Here is a 21,945-nt window from a genome sequence, read left to right as displayed (position 1 = left end):
GGGCAGGGTCAGAACTTGGAGGTAATGTAGATGAGCATTCATGGGAGGTCCCCTGCAACTTTGATGTCTCTGGCTTGCACAGAATACATTATATACACTTTTGAACCTGTGCTATACACACCTGAACCTGTTGAAATGACTGCCTGTCATTTTGACAGGTGCAGGTTCAGGAGCATATAGAATGGATCTGGTGCAAGCTAGAGTCACCAAACTCACTGGGGATCTCCACTTGACTCACCTTTACTTGACCTCCAAGTTTGAGGAGGATTGGGTATACGGGGTCTGAGTTATGGCCTACAGTAGAAGGTGACCCAGGAAAGTTTTCTAGGAAAATGACATCCTTGAATCATTAGTAGAATAATTTATGCAAAATAGAAGAGAACAAATAGACCTATGAGGACCTATGAGGAGATTAAATAATCTCTCTTTCATCTGCTGATGCTGCCCCTAACTCACTTGGTCATCTTTCCCCCCCTCTCCCTGATTGCATGCCTTTCTTTCCTTCCTGTCTACCTTCTCAATGTATGCCTTCCTTCCCATTGTGTGATTCCTTCTTCCCTTTCTTCAGGTTAATTGTTGCTTCTTTCATTGTCTGACATTTACCTATGCACAGATGTCACAGGTTACTTTGGGAGCAGTTTTCCCTTATATATAATTTTGAACTTTTTGGGGTTTTTTTCCCTCCATACCTGAGGATTGTACAGGTTTGAAGAAATAGATATCCCCATTCAAGTGTGCCTCCCTTGTAGATTTTTTGATCCACCTGGGAACGCCACCATGGGAATTACATATATGACCTACATGATTTAATATTGTACAAGTACAGTCTATACTAGTTCCAGATTTTGGCTTTTCTTGGCAGAGTATTTTTTTAAGGTCAGAATGTTCTTTTTTTTAAAAAAAAGGAATGAGGATACAGGTAATCCTGCCCATAATACACAGTTGTTTTATATATTGTATAATGTATTTAATGGTAACAAAAATATTTGTATTACCTTTCTTCCAAAGAAAAAGAAAGATTTGCCTGTTTCTACTGTTTTCAAAAACATAACTGAAATTGAAGTTAATATCATACATAGTTTACTCTCACTTTTGGGCTTTCTTAAGGGTCAGTTCTGGACTGTCTTTTCTTTTTTCTTGGTAATCTGATATTTTCTTTTGACTTTTGGTATCATTGTATACAAATTCTCTTAAATTCTGTCTTTCTATTCTGTCTCCCTCTGTTCTTACTAATGTTTCCAATTGTCTTACAGTTAATTTTGCTTGGATGTTGGAACATTATCTCAAACTCAATGTATAAAGGACAGAATTTATGTTTTCCACTAAACTTCTACTTTAAGCTTCTCTTTTTCAATTGGTAACATCATTCTTCTAAGCAAGGTAAGAGACTGAGTGTTTGATCCTTCATTTTTCAGCTTTTGTGGCTAATCGAGCTTGAATTTCTTATAATATTTCTTGCATTCATCCTTTTATCTACTGATTATACTGCTATTTTCGATGCACCAAAGCCTGCAAGGTAAGGCCCATTCTGCCCTAACTTCCACTAAATAATTCTCTTTTCTGTACACTTGTGTGTTTCCTTAATACTTAATTGACCTTGGGTTCTTTGCTCTCTTCCTTACTCTGTTTTATTTCCATATTGTATTCTTATTTATTTCAGTTTAGCTTTTCATTTTCTTGCATCACTCTCCCTCTGGGCCTGTCATGGTCTAGTGTGGCCTAGAGGCAGGGAGAAGCCTGCCTAGGAGTTGCTAGTGGGCCTAAATCTCTCAGGATCCCTTCTGACCCTCTGATTGGGTGAAAACAGTTTTGGAAGGAAAACTTGCCCAGAGGGGTAGGGTCTGGGAGGAAAGCATAAATAGGCCAAGCTACAGACAGGGTGATTCCCTCTGGAAAGGCTACAGACAGGCTGCGGTGTGTAGAGAAGGCAGCCAGAGGGTTCCCTAACCAAGGAGGGGTGACTCCATTTAGAATCAAGAAGGGAACATCTAGTTAGATGCATCAGGGCTTTTTATTTATTTATTCCAACCTTTACTATTTTCTGAATTCATTGTGCACTTAACAGTTTACTACCCACTTTTTGTTTGAGTACTTATAATAAACTTCTTGTTGTTAAACTGCCTGGGTCCTCACATGTCTTTGGTTACAGATAACTGGTTGTTTGGGTGCTCTGGGTCCTCCTATACAGACCTTTACCAGAGTGGTGGCAGCCACTAGAAGGCCCTTCCTGAGCCCCTGCTGTGTGACAGGGCCTCATCCCACTCTTTTTTTCCAGCTTCTTTCTGCATATGCTGAGAAGGAGGCATGTCCACATCCAGTGTCAGTGTTACACCACCACATCTCTGGCGTCACCTACTGCCACCATTTCTTTAGTCATACTACCTTCAGCCATATATAATGATTCTTCACTTCCTTTTATCTTTTTCTTGGCTAAGCAGTTCCTTTCTTTCTTATTTGTTTCTCTATCCCACCAGTTCTTTAAAGGTACATAGTTCTATGCTGACCCAGCCTAGGGAACTGAGAGGCTAACTAAAATACTTCTTTTATCTTCGTCTGATGGTAGCACACAAGAGGCTAATGGCAATTCCAAAATAAGAAACTGCTTTATATCACCTTTGAAGGAAAAGGGTTGGGTAGAAATCAGGTTTAGGACTTTGAAAGTGAACAGGCAACAGGGATGAGTGAGCTTTGTATAAACAGTAGATAGTTTTTCACAATCAAGTAGCTGTTTGGTTATATAGACAGTTCTTTAAAACTGTGAAGAGAGATCTCTTTGGCGGTCTGTTGTGTATGTAGACTTAGGTATATGTTATTGGTTGTGCTCCTGCCTGGTTCATTGGAGCCTTGAGGACTGAGCTTGGGGGGTCAGGAACAATGGGCAATAGGGTCCAAATCCCTGCTGCCATGCTCCAATCCGGAGCCCTCTGCAGGTTTGAATGATCCAATGACGTCCTAGCATGGGAACCTAGAAGTGTATATAGTTGGCCCTGTTGAGCAGTCTTCTAGTTCCATGTTGTAACTAATAAAAAGAGCTATGATCATTGCAATCTTGTATCCTCCTTGCATTGAACCCACTATAATTACAATCACTGCCTAGATAAGCATAAGCTTCTTTGTCTCAAAATACTTAAATCTGTGAAGGCAAGAACATTCATACAAGTTCCAGTTTCCCTTCTTAACCTATAGGAATCACCCCCCCCCTTTATAGGAGCTATTTCCATCACAGAAGGGCTACTCAACCCACTTCCCTAATTCAGGATCCTCACTTACCTTCTCATTCTTCTTAACTTTCCCTAATACTTTCACTCCACAATCAGCTGGCTCTCTTAATTCCACTCTCAGCTGTTGTATTCCATTTGAATCCCCTGTCACTCAAGGTTAGGGTTGCCAAGTCCAATTCAAGAAATCTCTGGGGACTTTGGGGGTGGAGCCAGGAGACTTTGGGGGTGGAGGCAGGAGACACTGGGGTGGAGCTAGGAGCAAGGGTGTGACAAGCATCACTGAACCCCAACGGGAGTTTTGGCCATCGCATTTCAAGGGACGGCACACCTTTTTAAATATCTTCCTTCCCTCCACCCTCCCCTTCTCTGATTTCACCTCAGAGGCGGAGCGGGCGATGCCGCTGCGCTGCTGCCGCCTCTTCTCCGCTTCACCGTAACTGCTCCTCCGAGATGGGCTCAGGCTAAGCCCATCTCGGAAGAGCAGCTATGGTGAAGCGGAGAAGAGGCGGCAGCAAAGCGGGCCTCAGAGGGCCTCTTCTACCTCAGAGGCGGGGCGGAGCAGCGATGCCGCTGCGCTGCTGCCACCTCTTCTCCGGTTCACCTTAGCTGCTCCTCTGAGATGGGGCGGCTTGCCACGCTCCTTGGTGCCATTTTCCCCCTCCCCCTGCTTCCGTTTTTTTGGAGAGCGGGGGAAGAGGCTGTAAATCCTGGGGTCCCCCGCCAGGGCGGGAGGGTTGGGAAGCCTACTCAAGGTTCTCATACCCGGTTAAAGCATTAACCATTTACTGTTTGTTACACATGCTTTGTTCCACCATGCCTCCTGTGTTTCCTAATGCCTCAATCAATTCCAGTAATATGCCCCGGCTGCCTGTATGAGATAATGCCACTACCACAGTTCAGTCTAGCTCAGGGGTATCAAACTCATTTGTTATGTGGGCTTAATCTGACATAAATGAGACTTGCCGGGCCAGGCCGTGTCAGGCCAGACCAGGTGTGTACCTATTCAAGATTAGGTAGCAGAGATATAAACTTTATAGTGGCCACAGATAAACACAAAGATTTTTTTAAATAAAATAAAATATGGTTAAAACATCAAAATAAAATATGGTTAAAACATTGTTGGTCTTAAAGATGCTTTCTTTGTATTGCTTCCATAGGATTTGGGGAACTGGGCAAAGGAAGCTCTGGCTCTTTCCCTCCTTCCCAGGGGACCAGGAGGGGGAGAAGCCTCAATCAATGGAGAAAATAGGAGTTTTGCTCTGTAGCTCCTATGCAATCGAGTAAGCCTTGCAAAGCAAGCAGCAATGCAGAAGGAACCGAGAGGGAGAAGGAAGAAGACAAGAGCCAGTTGCTTGGGGGCCTGATAGGAGCCCTCTGAGGGCCTAATTTTGCCCCCAGGCCGCATGTTTGACATTATGGTCTAGCTAATCTATTTATTTATTTTATACAGATATTTTCTATGCCTTTTCTCCAGAGAACTTGCTTAAGGCAACTTACAAAACATGATAAAAACCTAACAGCATAAAATTGCTAAAAATTAAGAACTTTGTATATATATGATTCCCTTAAAGGTAGGAATCAGTACTTTGGGCTGTTTCTGGAAACCAGAGACCAGTGATTTTCAGCGGAGTAATAATGATTTCTGAATCCTACCCATGGCATTACTTTTGCTGCATTTCAAACCAGCTGAAGTTTCAAGGCCATTTTCGAAGGCAACACCACATAGAGCACATTACAGTAATCTAGTCTGGATGCAGTCAAGCATGGATTAATGTGACCAAATCATACTTTTAAAGGAATGGTCATAGCTGATAAAAACTGCTACATTTCACAGAGAAGGCCTTCTTCTCCAGCTATAGGTCAAGATCCAGGAGTTCCTCCATGTTACAAATGTGCTGCTTCAGGGAGTGAGCAACCATTTCCCGCACAGCTGACTCCTCAGTCCTTAAGCACCTTTGAAGATAAATCCAAGTGGGCAGCTGTGTTGGTCTGTAGCAGCAAAACAAATTTTATGTCCAATGGTACCTTTAAAACCAGAAAATGTTTATTTAAGGTATTCCTCAGATATCATTAAGCACCTTTGTTATTAACCAACAGCGTTTTAGTATTGCATGGACTGAATTTCAGTTTATCCCATTACTTTCCCAAGGCATTTGTGCACAACTCCCAGGACTGCTTGTTTATGTAATACTACAATGGAAATTCTGGGCCTGTATTCGGACTTTTGTTATTATCTTGTTACATCACCGTGCTGATTCCACTGAAAACAATTTAGTGTGGACAGATAATGTGTACATTTAGATACACATTGGCCACTAACAGACTGGCACAGACCAGAGACGCCTCAGAAGGTGCCCGAAAAAAACCATTTACATGGTAACATCTGGCGGCTGTCCCAATGCCATACTCACCTGTCCTCTGGGCTGATCCACCCACCTCAAAAAGGCACCACGTCAAAAATGGTTTCTTTTCGCTGGGGCACCTCTGAGGTGGCTCCCAGCCGTCCGGAAGGCTGGGAAGTGCCTGAAGAACATCCGGGGAGCTGTGAATGGGACGTGTGAGCATTCCAGATGCTTCCCTGGTGCCCACGGCCCGCCCCTTTTTCAAGTGCCATCCGGCAGCTCTGAGGTGCTCTATTTCTGGCCGGCTTTATTTGGAGTGACCTCACGCAGCCCCAAACCAGCCGTCTGGTATCACCCATTCTGACACACATTTGAAGGCACATAGATTGACTCCCATGATTCCTAAGCCAATGTAAAATATATGTATGGAATATTCAAGTCAAGTCAAGTTAGCCTTTATTAGCATAAAATATATAGATATATATATCAGAGCAAATTGGTTAAAAAAAAGATAAAATGGAATGATTGCATACATATACATCAGGAAAAGCATAAACATAAACTATTTCTATGAGATCCTTTGGCACGTCTTTAAAACAGAATAAAGAAACTTAGCCAATTTCTCAGTGACACAAGATGAAGTATCGTTCAAAAGATTATAGACCTTAAGTGCATCAGAACAATCAACCATGCTATCTAAAAGAGGATGTAAATACTTGTGACAAAGATCTGTATGGAATATTGTGTCTATGTACAGATCTTAGCTGAATCCAAATACTACGTAGTTAAATTTTGCAATTTTATGTTATATTTCTTAGCCAGCTTTTATTTTCCTTTTCTCTTTTCATTTTAACTTGTATTAATTAATATTTAGATGTTATAAAAAGTACATAAGTACCATACTGTACTGTTATATTTAATCTACACATCTGTTTCTTATATTTAGAATGAATACAGCATTGAGGCTTTATATCATGCCACAGTAAATGTTTATTTTTGTTGGTGCCAACTGTATGCATACTGCCTTTACGAAGTCTGAACCTTAGCTCTTTTTATTTTATATTAATAGGTCTTTGCATCAAGCTGTGCAAAGAATCTCTTTCTGTTTGTATGTCACTCCAAAAGACTGTGCGGTACTTTGTCTAAAATGTGTTGTATACTTCCTTAAACTTAAAGCAAATGACAACACAATTAGGAAAATTAAAATTAAAAATTATTGTATGGCATTGTTTGTAGCATAGCCAGGAGATCCAGGGATTGTCTGGTTGCCTGAAGCTCTAGCTCTTTTAGAGGAAACCTAGGCTTATTTTATGGGCTGAAAGAGCTGTGACCCAGCTGGTCACCCAGCTGGCTTCATGTGGAGAAGCATGGAATTGAACCTAGTTCAATTGGAAGATTAGAGTCCATCGCTCTTACCACACTGGCTGTCCCCACAATTAGGAAATGAAAATTATTGGCTTGGATTCTGACAGAAATTGTTTTGGCAACTTTCTTGCATTCCTCCTTCCACGGCAGCCCAAAGTGCCCCCCAGTGCTGTGTTAGGGAGGAGCTAGGGGTCGTCAGTGAGAAGAGGGAATCAATAAAAATTGCCGCACTTCGGCCTGTAAAAATGTTAGATAACATCCAGATAGTCTCACATCTTTATTTGAGGTCTTAGTTTTATTAGGAAGATAAATGTGAGTCTTAGAAAAGGTGCAATATAATGTGCATTTCTGGTTACCATGCCAAAGCTGAGTAGTTTGCCAGCTCAGGGTTGGGAAATACCTGGAGATTTGGGGGATAAAACCAGGGGAGAGAGAGGTTTGGGTAGAAGAGGGACTTCAATGAGGTATAATGCCATAGAGTCCACCTTCCAAAGCAGCCATTTTCTCCAGTCATCTGGATCCCTGGCACCTGGAAATCAGTTGTAATACCAGGAGATCTCCAGCCACCACCTTGTGTTTTGCAACCCTAGAGCTCAGTTTAACTGGCCTTCAAAATTTCGTTATGGGGAGATGTAGTAATCTGAACTCAGTCTTATGGATACCAACAATAATTTCCCATTCTATAATGAATATATGAGCTTTCTTTAGGAAGCTCATAGTGTGAAAATTGGGATAGGTAGGCCTTACACAAGCCAAAGCTGCTGAAGTTCATCACAACCCCACATAAACAATTTATTATGAGAACATAAATCTGAATTTAAGATCATAGCATCGAAATGTTAATTTCTATGTTTTTAAATTGTTTTATGGGTTTATGTCCTATTATATGTTTATACCCACGCATATGCATGAGCATGTAAGCTGCCCTGAGCCCACTTTGACAGGGAGTGCGGGATATAAATGGAACTAAATAAATAAATAAAATAAGTTACAGAAGAAAATGTTAGTATAAATGTTTGATCATTTGTCTAGGAGAAAGAAATGGCCTGCTATATTACTGAAACTATGAAAGTCATTAGAATGTTGCACGTACCCTCAATTTTGCAACCTTTGACTCTGGTATTAATTAACTTCTGCTTTTAGATAAACAGGAATGGCTGGAGATAGCTCCACATCTTCTTTCCACTAGAAAGGGAAGATCTTCTGGGGGAGGGATTTTTGCTCATTCACCTTCCCACAGCAGGACCCTTGCCCATCACATCCTGAACACCAGAAGCACTATTTGAGGAGAACACCAGGAGCACTATTTGTGGGCTGCAGGGAGACTGTCAAGCAGGGCAGTTTGTTCCATAAGGAGAGCTCCACTCAGTAATTTGCATTTGACCCATTAAGTTACCATTCCAAATTATGCTAGTTGATATTAATGATTGTATTAATTATGATATTAATATTAGGATTTTTTTTTAAAAAAATGCTTCTTTTTCAAATAAAATTTCCATACTGACCCTATATAACTCACCATTAATTGTAGTTTATAAGGAAATATTTGGAAGAGCCTTGATTTCATCGACTGTACTCTTATGAGTTGTCTTTTGTCTTCCTTTATTGCTGTTCTGGTCTTTGACTGAAATAAATATTGATATTGATTGGTTGGAGCAAGCCTCTCCAATGACCATCTGAGGATTTTAGTCACTAGAAAGTTAAATATGATGTACTGCATCTGGATTATTAAAACACACACACACACACACACAATGGCTTATTTGCTCCAAGTCTATATATGTCGTATTTTTTTACTGTAGTAAATATTATTTGCCAAAAAGGTAAATAATATGAATACTTCTTATATCTGCCTTTAAACATACACAGTTGTATGGAGGGTTTTTTTAATGTCGATACAGTAGAAAAGAATATTGTTCTGTGATGTTTGGCTAGAAAGTCCTATGAAATATGTAGATATTTCAGAGACACCTTGAGTATTCTTTGTAGTCTCAATAATTCCCTATGCGTTCATCTGTCACAATCAACCACAACAAATGAAATGTTTTGTGGATGACATTTTTTGCAGTGCTCTGGACAGCCACATTTAATCATTTTCTATAGAAAATGGTTTCCTGTTAAAAATTCAGTTGATCACAAGCATTCTTTGCTTGCCCAAAGACACTATAAATGAATTAACCAGATTCATTCCGGCAGTTAATTGGAGTTGAATTGTAGATTAGCAGTTTAAAAAAACTGATATTGGATGGGTAGGTGGATAAAGTTATTGAAAATTTCATTAATTATCCCCCAAAAGGGGGGGGGGAGTTGCCACAGTAGTGTATAGAGGAAGGAATTTGAGGAACTGTCTGAAGAAGCAAAATTAGTGTAAGATGGCTTTGTGGAATAGGGAAATATGCAAAGATAGCACTAGTGTATATCACTTACTACAGAGAACTATAAAACAAAGTTAGAATCCAATGCAGATGATATCCAGATCAAACTTGTTTTGTGTTTAATTTGTTAAAAACAATTTCACAATTTTGCATGCTTACTTACTGCCCACTGCCTATATGTAGTACTGTTCACTGTATTCCATTTCATTGTTTGACGCATGAAATGTTTGACGCATGCACATGAAAGCTTACACCCTGCATTTTTTTTTAAAGATGTCATTGGATTTTAACTTTGTTCTTTTGCTTCAGACCAACATGGCTACACACCTGAATCTATTTATAGAAAACTGTAGGCCTATAGAAAGTAAAAGAAGACAAAAAGAAGACAACACGCTTCTTACGCAGGTTCCTGGAAAGGAGGCATACTTTTTTTCCTAAATAAATAGTCTTCAAAGGATGCTCCATAGAGGCTAAATTCAGATGGCCAGTTTGAACCGACATAGGCATGGCCCCCCAGGTGGATCAAAAAAGCAAGGTCAGACATGCACAGCTGCTGCCAGTCCCGCTCCCATACTCACCCCATCCTCTGATGTCACTGAGATGGATCAAAATCTTCTGCTATGCTCCTCCTGCTTTTCCTGGTGTCTGAACACAGGAGCACGCAAGTGAGGCAGATTGGCATTGTGAACTCTAGGTGCCTGACGGTATTCCTTAAAAAAACCAAAAAACTGCCCAAGCACATGTGCACATGAATGCATGGACACCAAAAATGTAAGGGGAAAAAAGAAACCTAAACTGCTCTGAGGAGATGGTGCACAACAGCCATGTGAATGTGCCAAAGTGCCCCTCATGCAATGTATGGGTGTAACGCATGGGAGTGTCTGACCGAGATTTGGCTGTTTTGGGATGGCACAGTTTGGAGTGCCTCTGGTTCACACAAAGCTGCCTGTCTGTACCCAGCCATAGAGTGTCTTATAGTATTCCAGTCTGGATGTTGCTAAGGCATGTGTGATGGTGTCCAAGTCTGCTTTGTAGACTTTAGGGAATAGTTATAGAAACAAAAAACTGTCAAATGATCCAAGGCTCATTAAAAATAAAGTGGAGGTTATCTTGTGTTTTTCTGTTTTTCTACCTGAGTTACTGTCTCTTGATAATAATAGAAATAAATAGGATAATAGAGTGCTACAGGTAAAAGTGTATAATGGAAACAGTCATGGCTTTTTTTTGAGCAGGAACACACAGGAATGCAGTTCCGGCTGGCTTGGTGTTGGGGGTGTGGCCTAATATGCAAATAGGTTCCTGCTGGGCTTTTTCTACAAAAAAAGTCCTGTGTAAAACAATGGTGATGTCATAGGGCTGCCAAGTTTCTGGGCCGAGTGGGGGTTCCCCTGCCTGAAAGGTTCCCAACCCATTGGCTTACATTGGGCTAGCGGGGAGGATCCTCCCTTGATGTTGCCAGCGTGATGACATCACCCACAATTATGTCATCATGCTGGCGACATTGCACACCGGCTGCTCTAGGAGCTTCTGGAAAACTCTGGTTTTCCTGGATGCTTCAGCAATTTGGGAGGAAAAACTCTATGGTACCTATTATACCCAGAGGCTGCAGGGGACTTGGCAAACCTATGATGTCGGGGTGTGGCGCAATACGGAAATGAGTTCCTGCTGGCTTTTTCTACACAAAAAGCCTTGGAAACAGCTATACACTACGTTTTAACTGGGTAAGCAGATTTTTTTTCAAGATTAGACTCATCTAATATTGGGAAGAAATTTGGTTATTTGCTATGAAAACAGCATATTGCAGTGCTCTTACTTGTTGCCTCTGACACAATAGTCCTTTCATCTGTATTGTTTTATCCTATATTATTGGTGGTGCCTGATCCCCTTTCGCCCAACACTCTGATCCATCTGGGCATGCATACAGGCTCACCTGGGAGTACCTGTTAACTTGTTATTTGCCATCTTGTGTGTTGTGCTATTGGGATTTTAAATTGGATTATTTGGAAATATAATAATTGTTTTTATTTCGTTGTAACCTGCCATGTGTAAACAGATCGAAAGAGGCTGGTAGTTCTTGTCTTGTTTCAAAAGGTTTGCCATGTAACCATTTCCACACATGAGCTTAAGGGAATGCATTTCTTGAAGATATTTCTAAAAATGAAAACATACTTTCATATAGGTAACCATTAGGTTAAAAACTAGATTCAATTTTTGTTTCTTCTTTCCCCCCTTATTCAAATATAGACATGGGATATAGAGCTGGAGAGATCGGCACAAGCCTGGGCTGAGACGTGTCTGTGGGAACATGGGCCTGCAGCTCTGCTTCCATCCATTGGACAGAATTTGGGAGCACATTGGGGAAGGTATACACAGAAGTATCTGTTGCCAGTAATAGAAAATAATATGAATATTGGATTATTTGTTTAAATAATTGATGCAAACATAGATTCTTTTGATAATATTGTTTTCTTTCATAGATATAGACCTTTAACGTTTCATGTCCAAGCATGGTATGATGAAGTAAGAGATTTCAGTTATCCATATCCTCAAGAATGCAACCCTTATTGCCCCTATAGATGTTCTGGCCCTGTGTGTACTCATTATACACAGGTATGTGCATTTACTTTCCAGTTTATTTTCATTATATATTCATAGAAAAAAAATTAAGACAAAATTGATATAAAATGGATATCATAATAATTATTTGTCTTCGGGGACATTTCAGAACTCTTGCTAAGATTTACTGAGCCACATATCATTTGTTTGACTTGTCAGTCTATTCAAAATGAAAGGGTAAAAAAAGGTAAAGGTAGTCTCCTGTGCAAGCACCAGTCATTTTCGACTCTGGGGTGACGTTGCTTTCACAATGTTTTCATGGCAGACTTTCTTTTAAGAGTAAATTGCTCTGTCTTTACCATGATAAAAATAATTTTATTCTAATTAAGAGTTATGTATTATTTAAATCAATGGGTTCTGTCCATTTGTACCACCTACAGATAGGCCACTTATATTCTCGCATTGCGTTCTCTATGTGTGATTGTATTATGCCATTCATTTGTGTGTATGTGTAAAGAAAAATGAAATAATTATTGGTTTTTCTTTTTTATTGATACATTTTTATCAATACCTGTCGGGGTAAATTAACTAGTTTTATTTTTATCCTCCAGGTAGTATGGGCAACAAGTAGCAGAATAGGTTGCGCTGTTAACTTATGTCATAATATGAATGTCTGGGGACAGATATGGCCAAAAGCAATTTACTTGGTTTGCAATTATTCTCCCAAGTAAGTATGTAAAACAGACTAAGGACCTAAAATACACATTATAGACAGAATGTAACAGATCCTAATGCCATTTTTATAAAAGAAAAGATACTTCAGAAGGATTTGATCTGGACTGGAAATATTGAGAGGACACAAAAAGTGTCCATTCCATACTACCCCCACCCTGGGCTGCTTTCCCTTTCTGTGGAGTACTGTAATAAATATGTAACAGCTAAACATCACTTCTCAGTTTCTGGTTTTCCATTCCTAAATTGCTTTTTCTTTCATCTTCTTTTTAAAAAACATTCATGTCATCTTGCATGTGTAGTTGAACCTTGACAACCATTTTTATTTAGAAATGGAAAACAGTGGATTATCCACTAGATCAGGGGTGGCCAAACTGCAGGTTGGGAGCCACATGTGGCTCTTTCACACATATTATGCAGCTCTTGAAGCCCCCACCACCCAATCAGCTGGTTTGGAAAAGGCATTTGTCTCTTTAAGCACTTCTCCAGACCAAGCCAGCTGGTTTGTTAAAGTTGCTTTCTTTCCACCTCTTCTACATCCTCCCTCTCCCCATTTATTTTCCTTCCTTCCTTCCAGCTCTCAAACATCTGACATTCATGTCTTGCAGCTCTCAAACATCTGACGTTTATTCCACCATCACAAACTCATTTCCATATTAGTCCACACCCCCTGACATCACCAGTGTTCCACACAGGGCTATTTTGCAGAAAAAGCCAGCAGGAACTTATTTGCATATCAGGCCACACCTCCTGATGCCAAGCCAGCCAGAACTGCGTTCCTGCTGAAAAGATAAAAAAACAACAACCGTGGTTTATTCTGTGTGGCTCTTACATTAAGCAAGTTTGGCCACCCCTGCACTAAATAGCCCAGAAAGGGTATTATTGTGAAGTTTCATGTGTGTTTATATCAAGGCAGATTGTTGTGTGAATTCCAATGTGATATCAAATGCCTTGAAGACACTAGAGACAATGTCTTGTGCTCAGAGGCCTCCTGTGTTAATGTTAATACAGTTATGTAATTATTTCTCATTGGTGATTGCCATAGGAATCCTCTAAGCATAAAGTATGTCTGTGGACTTAGAGACAGCAACATTCTGTGAGGCATCAAGTTAAATTTAATGAGGAAGCTATATTCTGAACCTGAATCAAATCTGAGGTTACATTCTGGAAGTTTGTAATCCTAAAAACAGTAATGAAAAATCAATTCCATTCTGACAAGCTGCTTCAGGAACAGAATCAATGTGGCAATTGTTTATAGAAAAGACATAGAACTAGAGATGCTAGGGTTCCACTGGTAATAAATCAACACATCTTGTGATAAAGTGGAGATTGACAAAGCCATTACCTTTCTGTGCTCTCCTCTCTTAATGCCATTTCTCCTTCTTCCAACATCATATCCTCCTCTCCATTTTGCTATCCCAAGGAGTTCTCTAAGGCTTTCCCACATTAGTTAACTGTGTGCCCCATCTGCTACAACCACAAATGAAAATTAAAATTTACAATGCTATTTAAGCCTTCCCCCTAGTATAGACTTACTAACGCTGCAAATGAAACTTCCCACTGCTCTTAATAGGGCAGACTTTATAACCCTTCAGCTTTACCCATTCTTATTCATTCAAGCCTGTATTTAGAAATTCTCCTATTCCTTTACTATGAACATATGAAGCTGCCTTATACTGAATCAGACCTTTGGTCTATCAAAGTCAGTATTGTCTTCTCAGACTGGCAATGGCTCTCTAGGGTCTCAAGCTGAGGTTTTTCACACCTATTTGCCTGGACCCTTTTTTAGAGATGCCAGGGATTGAACCTGGGACCTTCTGCTTCCCAAGCAGATGCTCTACTACTGAGCCACTGTCCCTCCCTTACTAGTTGCAAGGATGATTTTTACTAGTAGCAAGGACAGTGTAACTAAAAATTGTGCCATCCTGTTTAATAAATACTAAATACAGTTTTTTTTTCTAGGGGTAATTGGTGGGGGCATGCCCCATACAAGCATGGACGGCCATGTTCAGCATGCCCACCTAGTTTTGGAGGAGGCTGCAGAGAAAATCTTTGTTACAAAGGTATGTACACAACAAATTCAATTATAATAATTGTCCCAAGTGCCATTTTGGTTGATGCCCTAGGCAGAAGACATATGATCCTAAATCTGCTTGTTGCACTTGTGTGCTCCTTCCCTGGAAAGCTTGATTGAAAGCTATGCAGCCACCTGGACAAAGTAGAGATTGTTTCTTCCCTACAAACCAGGATTCTAGAATGCGATGGTTTAGAACACTGTTTTGTAAAAAGGAAGCAAACTGCACTTTGGTCAGACATCTGCATTTAGCCATCATAGCCAGTCTGGAGTTTGATTCAAGGCTTCCCCCCAAATTAGGAACTTTCAGTCATGTCTTCCCTGTGGAACATGTGAGCAAAACCTACTGCATTTGTCCTTACTGCAAAGAAGCAGAGGTTTGTTGTGGTGCAGGAATGCATTATGTTGCCCAGCTGTTGTGACTCAGTTGTATTCTGACTCTCAGCTGTATTCTGATTCTTTGTTTTTAGCAGTTTGTAGTTAAAAGATTTTGTAAATAAAATCTGAACATGGAAGAGAAGAATTTCTGCAATTTAATTAATGAAATAACATGTTTATTACAATTTGGAAACTTCTGAATTCAATGCAGATCTCTCATAGTTTCAGTGAACTTCACTTTTGGTTTGTTTACTTCCTGCTGTACCATTTGCCCACCCAGTCGGAATGAAGAGGCAGACACAGTATGTTGGGTATAAAACCGGGCCGCTTTATTGAATAATCTTAACGAAACTTATAACTGGCAGGGATAGGCCTAGAAGGACAAGCCCTGGGGTCACCCCCTGATCCTGCCTTGTCCTAGAGGGCGAGCCACCCTGCCCCCAGCACAAACCCACCGTATATTGGGCTGTTGCTGAGAGGCCAGGCCCAAGCCATTCTCCACCTGGGCTAGCATCAATCCCCTATGGAAAGATCCGCCCTGGTGAGGCTTTTCCGTGATCGGCATTCCCTGCACTGAGCCATGTAGCCCATCTGCGGTTCATACCGACCACCCGCACACCAGGTGCTAGGCCATATGAAATAACATGTTTATTACAATTTGGAAACTTCTGAATTCAATGCAGATCTCTCATAGTTTCAGTGAACTTCACTTTTGGTTTGTTTACTTCCTGCTGTGCCATATTATTTGATATAAAAATAAAGCATTATGAAATACAGGGCTTTTCCTTTGCATATTAAGCCACACACTCCAATCCTCAAGAGCTTACAGGGCTTTTAGTACAGGGCCTTCTGTAAGTTCCAGGAGGATTGGCTATATCAGGAGTATGTAGCCTAATATGCATAGGAGTTCCTGCTACAAAAAAGCCCTGATGAAGTACCATTGATTACACAATGAGATATCTAAACACAATGGGACTTACAAATGCTAAATTTTAGATGCTATGGTTGCTGTTTTGATTTTTAAAAACTGAACAAGCCTGTTGAGAGGAGTATTTTTTAAAATTTGTTTTCTGTAACAGAAGGTTCAAAAAGGTTTTACTCTCCAGAGATGGAAACCAATGAGATTGAACGGCAGCAGTCGCATGTTCAAGATACCTCACAGAATCAATTAAGGTCACACGCATCTGTCTCTGATGACAGTGAAAGAAATGAAGTCATAAGCACACAACAGATGTGTAAGAATACTTTCATTTTAAACATTTGTTTTGTTTTATTACCGGATCCCAAACCTAAAATGTTGCAATAACTCTGGTCAATTTTTTGACAGCTCAGATTGTTTCCTGTGAAGTACGGTTAAGAGATCAGTGCAAAGGAACAACTTGCAATAGGTAGGATAAACTGCTTAGTTTATCTTTGAATCCCTGAGACCATTTAAATATAGATTTTTTTCACCATAGATCAATTTCTGCTTCTGTAGGTATGAGTGTCCTGCTGGTTGCCTGGATAGCAGTGCCAAAGTTGTCGGAAGTGTGCATTATGACATGGTACAAATATTGTAATTCATATTTGAAGTAGTACTATTTGATTTTTTAAAAAAACTAGAAAGTTCAGATAATGTTTATTGTCTTTGGCAAAAACTTTGTAAACAAAAGTTCACAAGTATAGTCAGAATGGCATAACATCTTTGACATAACCTGTTATCTTCAGCATTAAAATAAAAACAGCTTAGGTGTCTCGGGGAAGGGTGGCACACTGCACATTGGGCTGGGCTGCACATTGCCGGTAGATACCAAGTCAGGAGCAGGTATTGCTTGAGCCCTGCTTAGGGGAGCCACCAATGAACAAACTGTGCCAGACTCTGAGATGCAAGAACTTGGCCTATGTCCCAGAGGTGAGCCACACTCACCAGTGGCAGGAGGATGAAAAGTGGCTTATTTAATTTTGGGAATAGCACTGTTCTCTCTCTTTAGAAATTTAATGGGCAATACTTTTTAATGGATGTTAAGTTTTGTTATTATGTGTGTTTCTTTACTAGCAATCAAGCATTTGCAGAGCTGCAATGCATTATGGTATATTAGACAATGATGGTGGCTGGGTTGATGTAACCAGACAAGGACGAAGACATTATTTTATCAAGTCTTACAGAAATGGCGTTCAATCAGCTGGGTGAGTAAAGATCTAATTTTCTTCCAAGTGCTTGGGAATATAGTTCAGTGTATTATACTATTTTAATGATACAAATTAAATATTAGAAACTGCTACAAGGCCCTGTAAAAGCCATATATATTGAGAAGAAAGTCTAAGTTGTTTATCATGTGCTTGTCACCAATGTGTTTTATAATGTAACAACTTTGGAAAATTAGTATTTGATTACCAAACTACATTAGTGGTGAATCATAGAATCATAGAGTTGGAAGGGACTCCAGGGTCATCTAGTCCAACCCCCTGCACAATGCGGGAAACCCACATATACCTACCCCAAATTCACAGGATCTTCAGCGCTGTCGGATGGCCATCTAGCCTCTGTTTAAAAACCTCCATGGAAGGAGAGCCCACCACCTCCCGAGGAAGCCTGTTCCACTGAGGAATCGCTCTAATGGTCAATGCACTGAGGAATCACTCTAACGGTGCACTCAGTTTTTCCAGGATCAACAGTTCTTATTCAAACCTGTCTAAAGGATGATAATTACTGTATTTTGTCAAGCTGTTCATATTACGGTGATGTGACACCTGCTAGAATTTTCCTTTCTATACAGCTGCTGAAAGTTCAAAAGCTTTTTTGAATCTGGCAATTCAGCCTGGCTCCCTATATTGCCCATACATGTTACCTCTTTCTCACACTCAGGGTTCTGAGTGTCAAGTAGGTCAGGCAGTCACATGTTGCTACCCTTCTTGTCTCTTTTAAAATAGAGAACCCTGAGCATTGCACATCTCAGGTTCTCTCTCTCACTCAAAGGCATCACCGGATAGGCTAGCCCATGCCCCTCACTCAAACACTGCACAGGGTTATTGAGGGTGAGGGCTCCATACTCTGTTCCATTCACTTTAAATGCATTCTCCAAGATGCTGGCTGGGTTGGAAAAGTGATTTAAAGAGAGAAATGCCTTCTCCAAGCCAGCTATGGGGTGGTGAGGGCTCTAAGAGGTACACAATATGTGTGAAAGAGTGGCTCCTGAGCCACAGTTTGGCTACCCTTGTTCCAGACGGAGGGTGATGCAAAAATGTGTTTATGTCCCTTTTTTGAATGCATTAGTAAACCTAAGGAAGATAGACATTTTCTATGCTAGATGCTTGAATAAGAAGTAAATAGATCATAGTTTGCTTGGCTGTAAAATTAACACATGCTGGTTTTCATGTCCTGTTAACCCAAAAGTGTGTGTTTTGGGAGGGGGGGCAACAACAAATCTCAACCCAAAGAAACAGATTAGGTAACCAAAAATAAGTTGGAAAAGCTACAAAAATGTACAAATGGAGGAGTCAAAGTAAAATAATACTTAATAATGGCAACAACAACAATGAAATATTCAATGGTAAACAGTAAATGCACTAAAATTGTTTCTCCAATGCTAGATAGCCAGCAAATATATACTATAAATATGTAGATCTAACAAGAGCTTTTTTTGTAGCAGGAACTCATTTGCATATTAGACCACACACCCCTGATGTAGCCAATCCTCTAAGAGCTCTTAGTACAGGACCTACTATAAGCTCCAGGAAGACTGGCTACATCAGGGATGTGTGTCCTAATATGCAAAGGAGTTCCTGCTACAAAAAAGCCCTGGATCTAACAGTATGACATATTTATCGCTGAGCTAGTTCATCAAGAACAACCAACTTGTGTTTGTCACATATTTAGTCAATCCAAAACACCCAATGCATTTTGACTTTCTTCAGTGGTGCAAATGTACTGCATTTTATAAGTTACAACTATCTCAAACTAAAAATCCTCATTAAGTACAGATGATGTCAGGCATTATTATAAAACAATAGAGATGCAAATATTTCATAAAAGTCTCCTTATGACAAACAAATATTGCAGTCTGGCTGGAAATTAAAGGGATTGTTGAAGTCTTCATTTACATCCTTTGAAGGTATGTCTACATATGCAATATAGGCAAACAGCCAAATCAAAATCAATGAATCAATATTTGTATGTGGCATTATACAATGTCCTCTAGCCTGCCAAGGACATTGTTTGATGCCACACACAAATATTAATCTATTGTCTCTGATTTGGTTGTTTGGGCCAAAGGAGGTAAAACTACAGAGCACCCACGCACGGGCCTTCTCTGTTACAGCTCCGTGCCTCTGGAACCAGCTCCCGGAGGAGGTGCGGGCTCTGCGGAATCTGGACCAATTCCGCAGGGCCTGTAAGACCATTCTTTTTAGGCAGGCCTTCGTAGATGGCTGACAAAAAGATGGCTGTTCAATCCACCAAATTGATTCTATTTAGTGACCTCTGCCACTATGTAAATGAACAGAATAGCGCCAAGAACAAGAACATCACCGCTGCTGTTAAATTATGGAATGGTTAGACAATTGGAATGGCTTTAGATATTGTTGTTTTAAATTATTGTATAATTTAAATGCTATTTTAAACTTAGTGTATATTGTATAATTTTATTGAACCTGTTGTTAGCCGCCCTGAGCCTGCCTAGGCGGGGAGGGCGGGATATAAATAAAAAATTATTATTATTATTATTATTATTGTTGTTGTTGTTGTCATTATTAATGTATACTTTTATTTTGGTTTCTGCATTTGAACATCTTTGGAACTTGCATATGTTTTGTTCCATAAATGATTTGCTGTTTGAAAGCAGATCAGCTTTGAATATTAACGGTGAATAGGGGGAGATTCTTACATTTCTGTTGTTTAGACTTATTGTTGCTATTCTGGAATTAAGTTAATCCTGTCATCGAGTCGACTATCAGTGACTGTCACTTTAAATGCGTGGATTTCAAATAACTGCTGTATCAGCTGAGAAAAACAATTCTTCACAAAGAAACACAATGGAATCATACTAAGAACACCTCCAGCTTTCTTGCCTGATGTGCTAAAATGTAGAATTAGTCTGAGCAGGGCTTTTTTTTGTAGCATATTGCATATTAAGCCACAAACCCCTGCTGTAGCCATTCCTCCAAAAGCTTACAGGGCAAAGGAGTTCCTGCTACAAAAAAAAGCCCTGAGTCTGAGAATCATGAAAGGTAATATAGCCATCCTCTATTGTCCTTTTTGTTGTATCCAGGAAATCAATAAATAGTGACTAGTACTTAGCAATGTTCCATCTAAGCTGCAGAGTCTTGTGAGCAAAATTTTTACTTTGTGAGCTTCTGGCATTAAAGATGTGAGCTATTGCATAAATTATTGTGGTCTGGGGTCATCCTTCCTGAACTAAAACAAAAATCTGTAAGCTGGAGGCTAAAAATCTGTGAGCTAGCTTCCACTAACTCAGTTTAGAAGGAATACTGGTACTTAGCATGAGTAAAAAATCCAATATTTCTGGCATTGTTGTCAAAGCTCTGCAGGGAATAATAATAGTAACAGCAGTAAGGAATTGGAGCAGCTTACTGAAATGAAGTGAAATGAAATCTAATATAGTTGATAATCAATGATTAAATACTTTTATCTGTAAATAATGCTAACTCAGAAATTCTAGGTTTATGTTATAAAGTTTTAAAAATCAGGAAGAGAATTCACATGCACAACTACTGAATAAGTTCTTGTGCTTGTTTGGTGATACTTTTACCAATTATTTACAGACTTTGTTAGATTAGTGTTGTATTGTTTCATGATTTATTGCATGTCACCTTTTCTGACTTGCCAAATGGAAATTTATTCACAATATTAACAAGAATTTTGCTGTTTTTATTGTAGCAAATACCAGTCTGCTAATTCCTTCACAGTCACTAAAGTTGCAGGTTAGCATTTATATCTATCTATCTATCTATCTATCTATCTATCTATCTATCTATCTATCTATCTATCTATCTATCTATCTATCTATCTATCTATCTATCTATCTATCTATCTATCATCTATCTATCATCTATCTATCTATCTATCTATCTATCTATCTATCTATCTATCTATCTATCTAAAAAAACAGCATTTGTGGTTTGTTTGATTATGTAATATTTTATAGGATATTTTATCTTTTTAAAATTTCAGTGCAAGCTATCACTTGCGAAACAACTGTTGAACAACTGTGTCCATTTTACAAGCCAGCCACACACTGCCCAAGGTAAACAAATAAAACCTGCCTCTTACTTCATTGCTATCCTCATCCAGTTGAAAAAGCAGTCTTATGATGACTCTTCTTGACTCTTTAGAATCGTAGAATGTTGGTTTGTTATAAAGTTCGAGGTACTGACAATGCACAAAGCTTCAATAATTCTAACAATTCAACAGTATACAGTAAAGGAAGATAAGCAGAACTGTCATCTCTCATTCATGCAAATTTCCCATTCACAAATATGGTAGGACAGCCGAAAAGGAGTGACAGAATTTTCAAGCAATTTGTAGTGTAGTGTACAGAAGCCCACGTTTCAAGGGAAATAGTGAAATTACAAAGCAAATTAACATATAGTTCAGCTGTCAGTTTAATCTTTAATTGAATGAAATAGACAAACAACACTGTCTTTTTATTTAATTTCAATTAATATATTCATGTTTGAAACAGTTGTCTTTGGTGTTGTTCAACTGCTTGTACTTTATACTTCCTTTATTTTTCCTTTGTTCAGGGTTTATTGTCCTCATAACTGCATGCAGGCAAATCCACACTATGCCCGAGTAATTGGAACACGCATTTATTCTGATGTAAGTAGGACCACATATTTAAAATATGGTTTGAGAAATAATTGCGTAAATAAATATTTGCCTTTTAATTAAAATATATTAAGAG

General features: G+C 39.5%; 1 protein-coding gene across 1 annotated transcript in view; it reads left to right on the top strand.

The window, feature by feature from the left end:
- CRISPLD1 (cysteine rich secretory protein LCCL domain containing 1) overlaps positions 1–21,945 on the top strand; it is a 48,124-nt gene that overhangs the window by 16,328 nt on the left and 9,851 nt on the right. Inside the window, exons 3-13 of the mRNA XM_060243624.1 lie at positions 11,548–11,666; positions 11,781–11,913; positions 12,471–12,586; positions 14,554–14,654; positions 16,123–16,278; positions 16,371–16,431; positions 16,521–16,587; positions 17,079–17,209; positions 20,919–20,962; positions 21,213–21,285; positions 21,785–21,860. Coding sequence (XP_060099607.1) covers positions 11,548–11,666; positions 11,781–11,913; positions 12,471–12,586; positions 14,554–14,654; positions 16,123–16,278; positions 16,371–16,431; positions 16,521–16,587; positions 17,079–17,209; positions 20,919–20,962; positions 21,213–21,285; positions 21,785–21,860 — 1,077 coding nt within the window. The remainder of the gene's footprint in view (positions 1–11,547; positions 11,667–11,780; positions 11,914–12,470; positions 12,587–14,553; positions 14,655–16,122; positions 16,279–16,370; positions 16,432–16,520; positions 16,588–17,078; positions 17,210–20,918; positions 20,963–21,212; positions 21,286–21,784; positions 21,861–21,945) is intronic.

The sequence above is a fragment of the Heteronotia binoei genome, chromosome 7 (genome assembly GCF_032191835.1).
Source record: "Heteronotia binoei isolate CCM8104 ecotype False Entrance Well chromosome 7, APGP_CSIRO_Hbin_v1, whole genome shotgun sequence".
NCBI lineage: Eukaryota > Metazoa > Chordata > Lepidosauria > Squamata > Gekkonidae > Heteronotia > Heteronotia binoei.
This window is presented reverse-complemented; position numbering and strand designations above follow the sequence as displayed.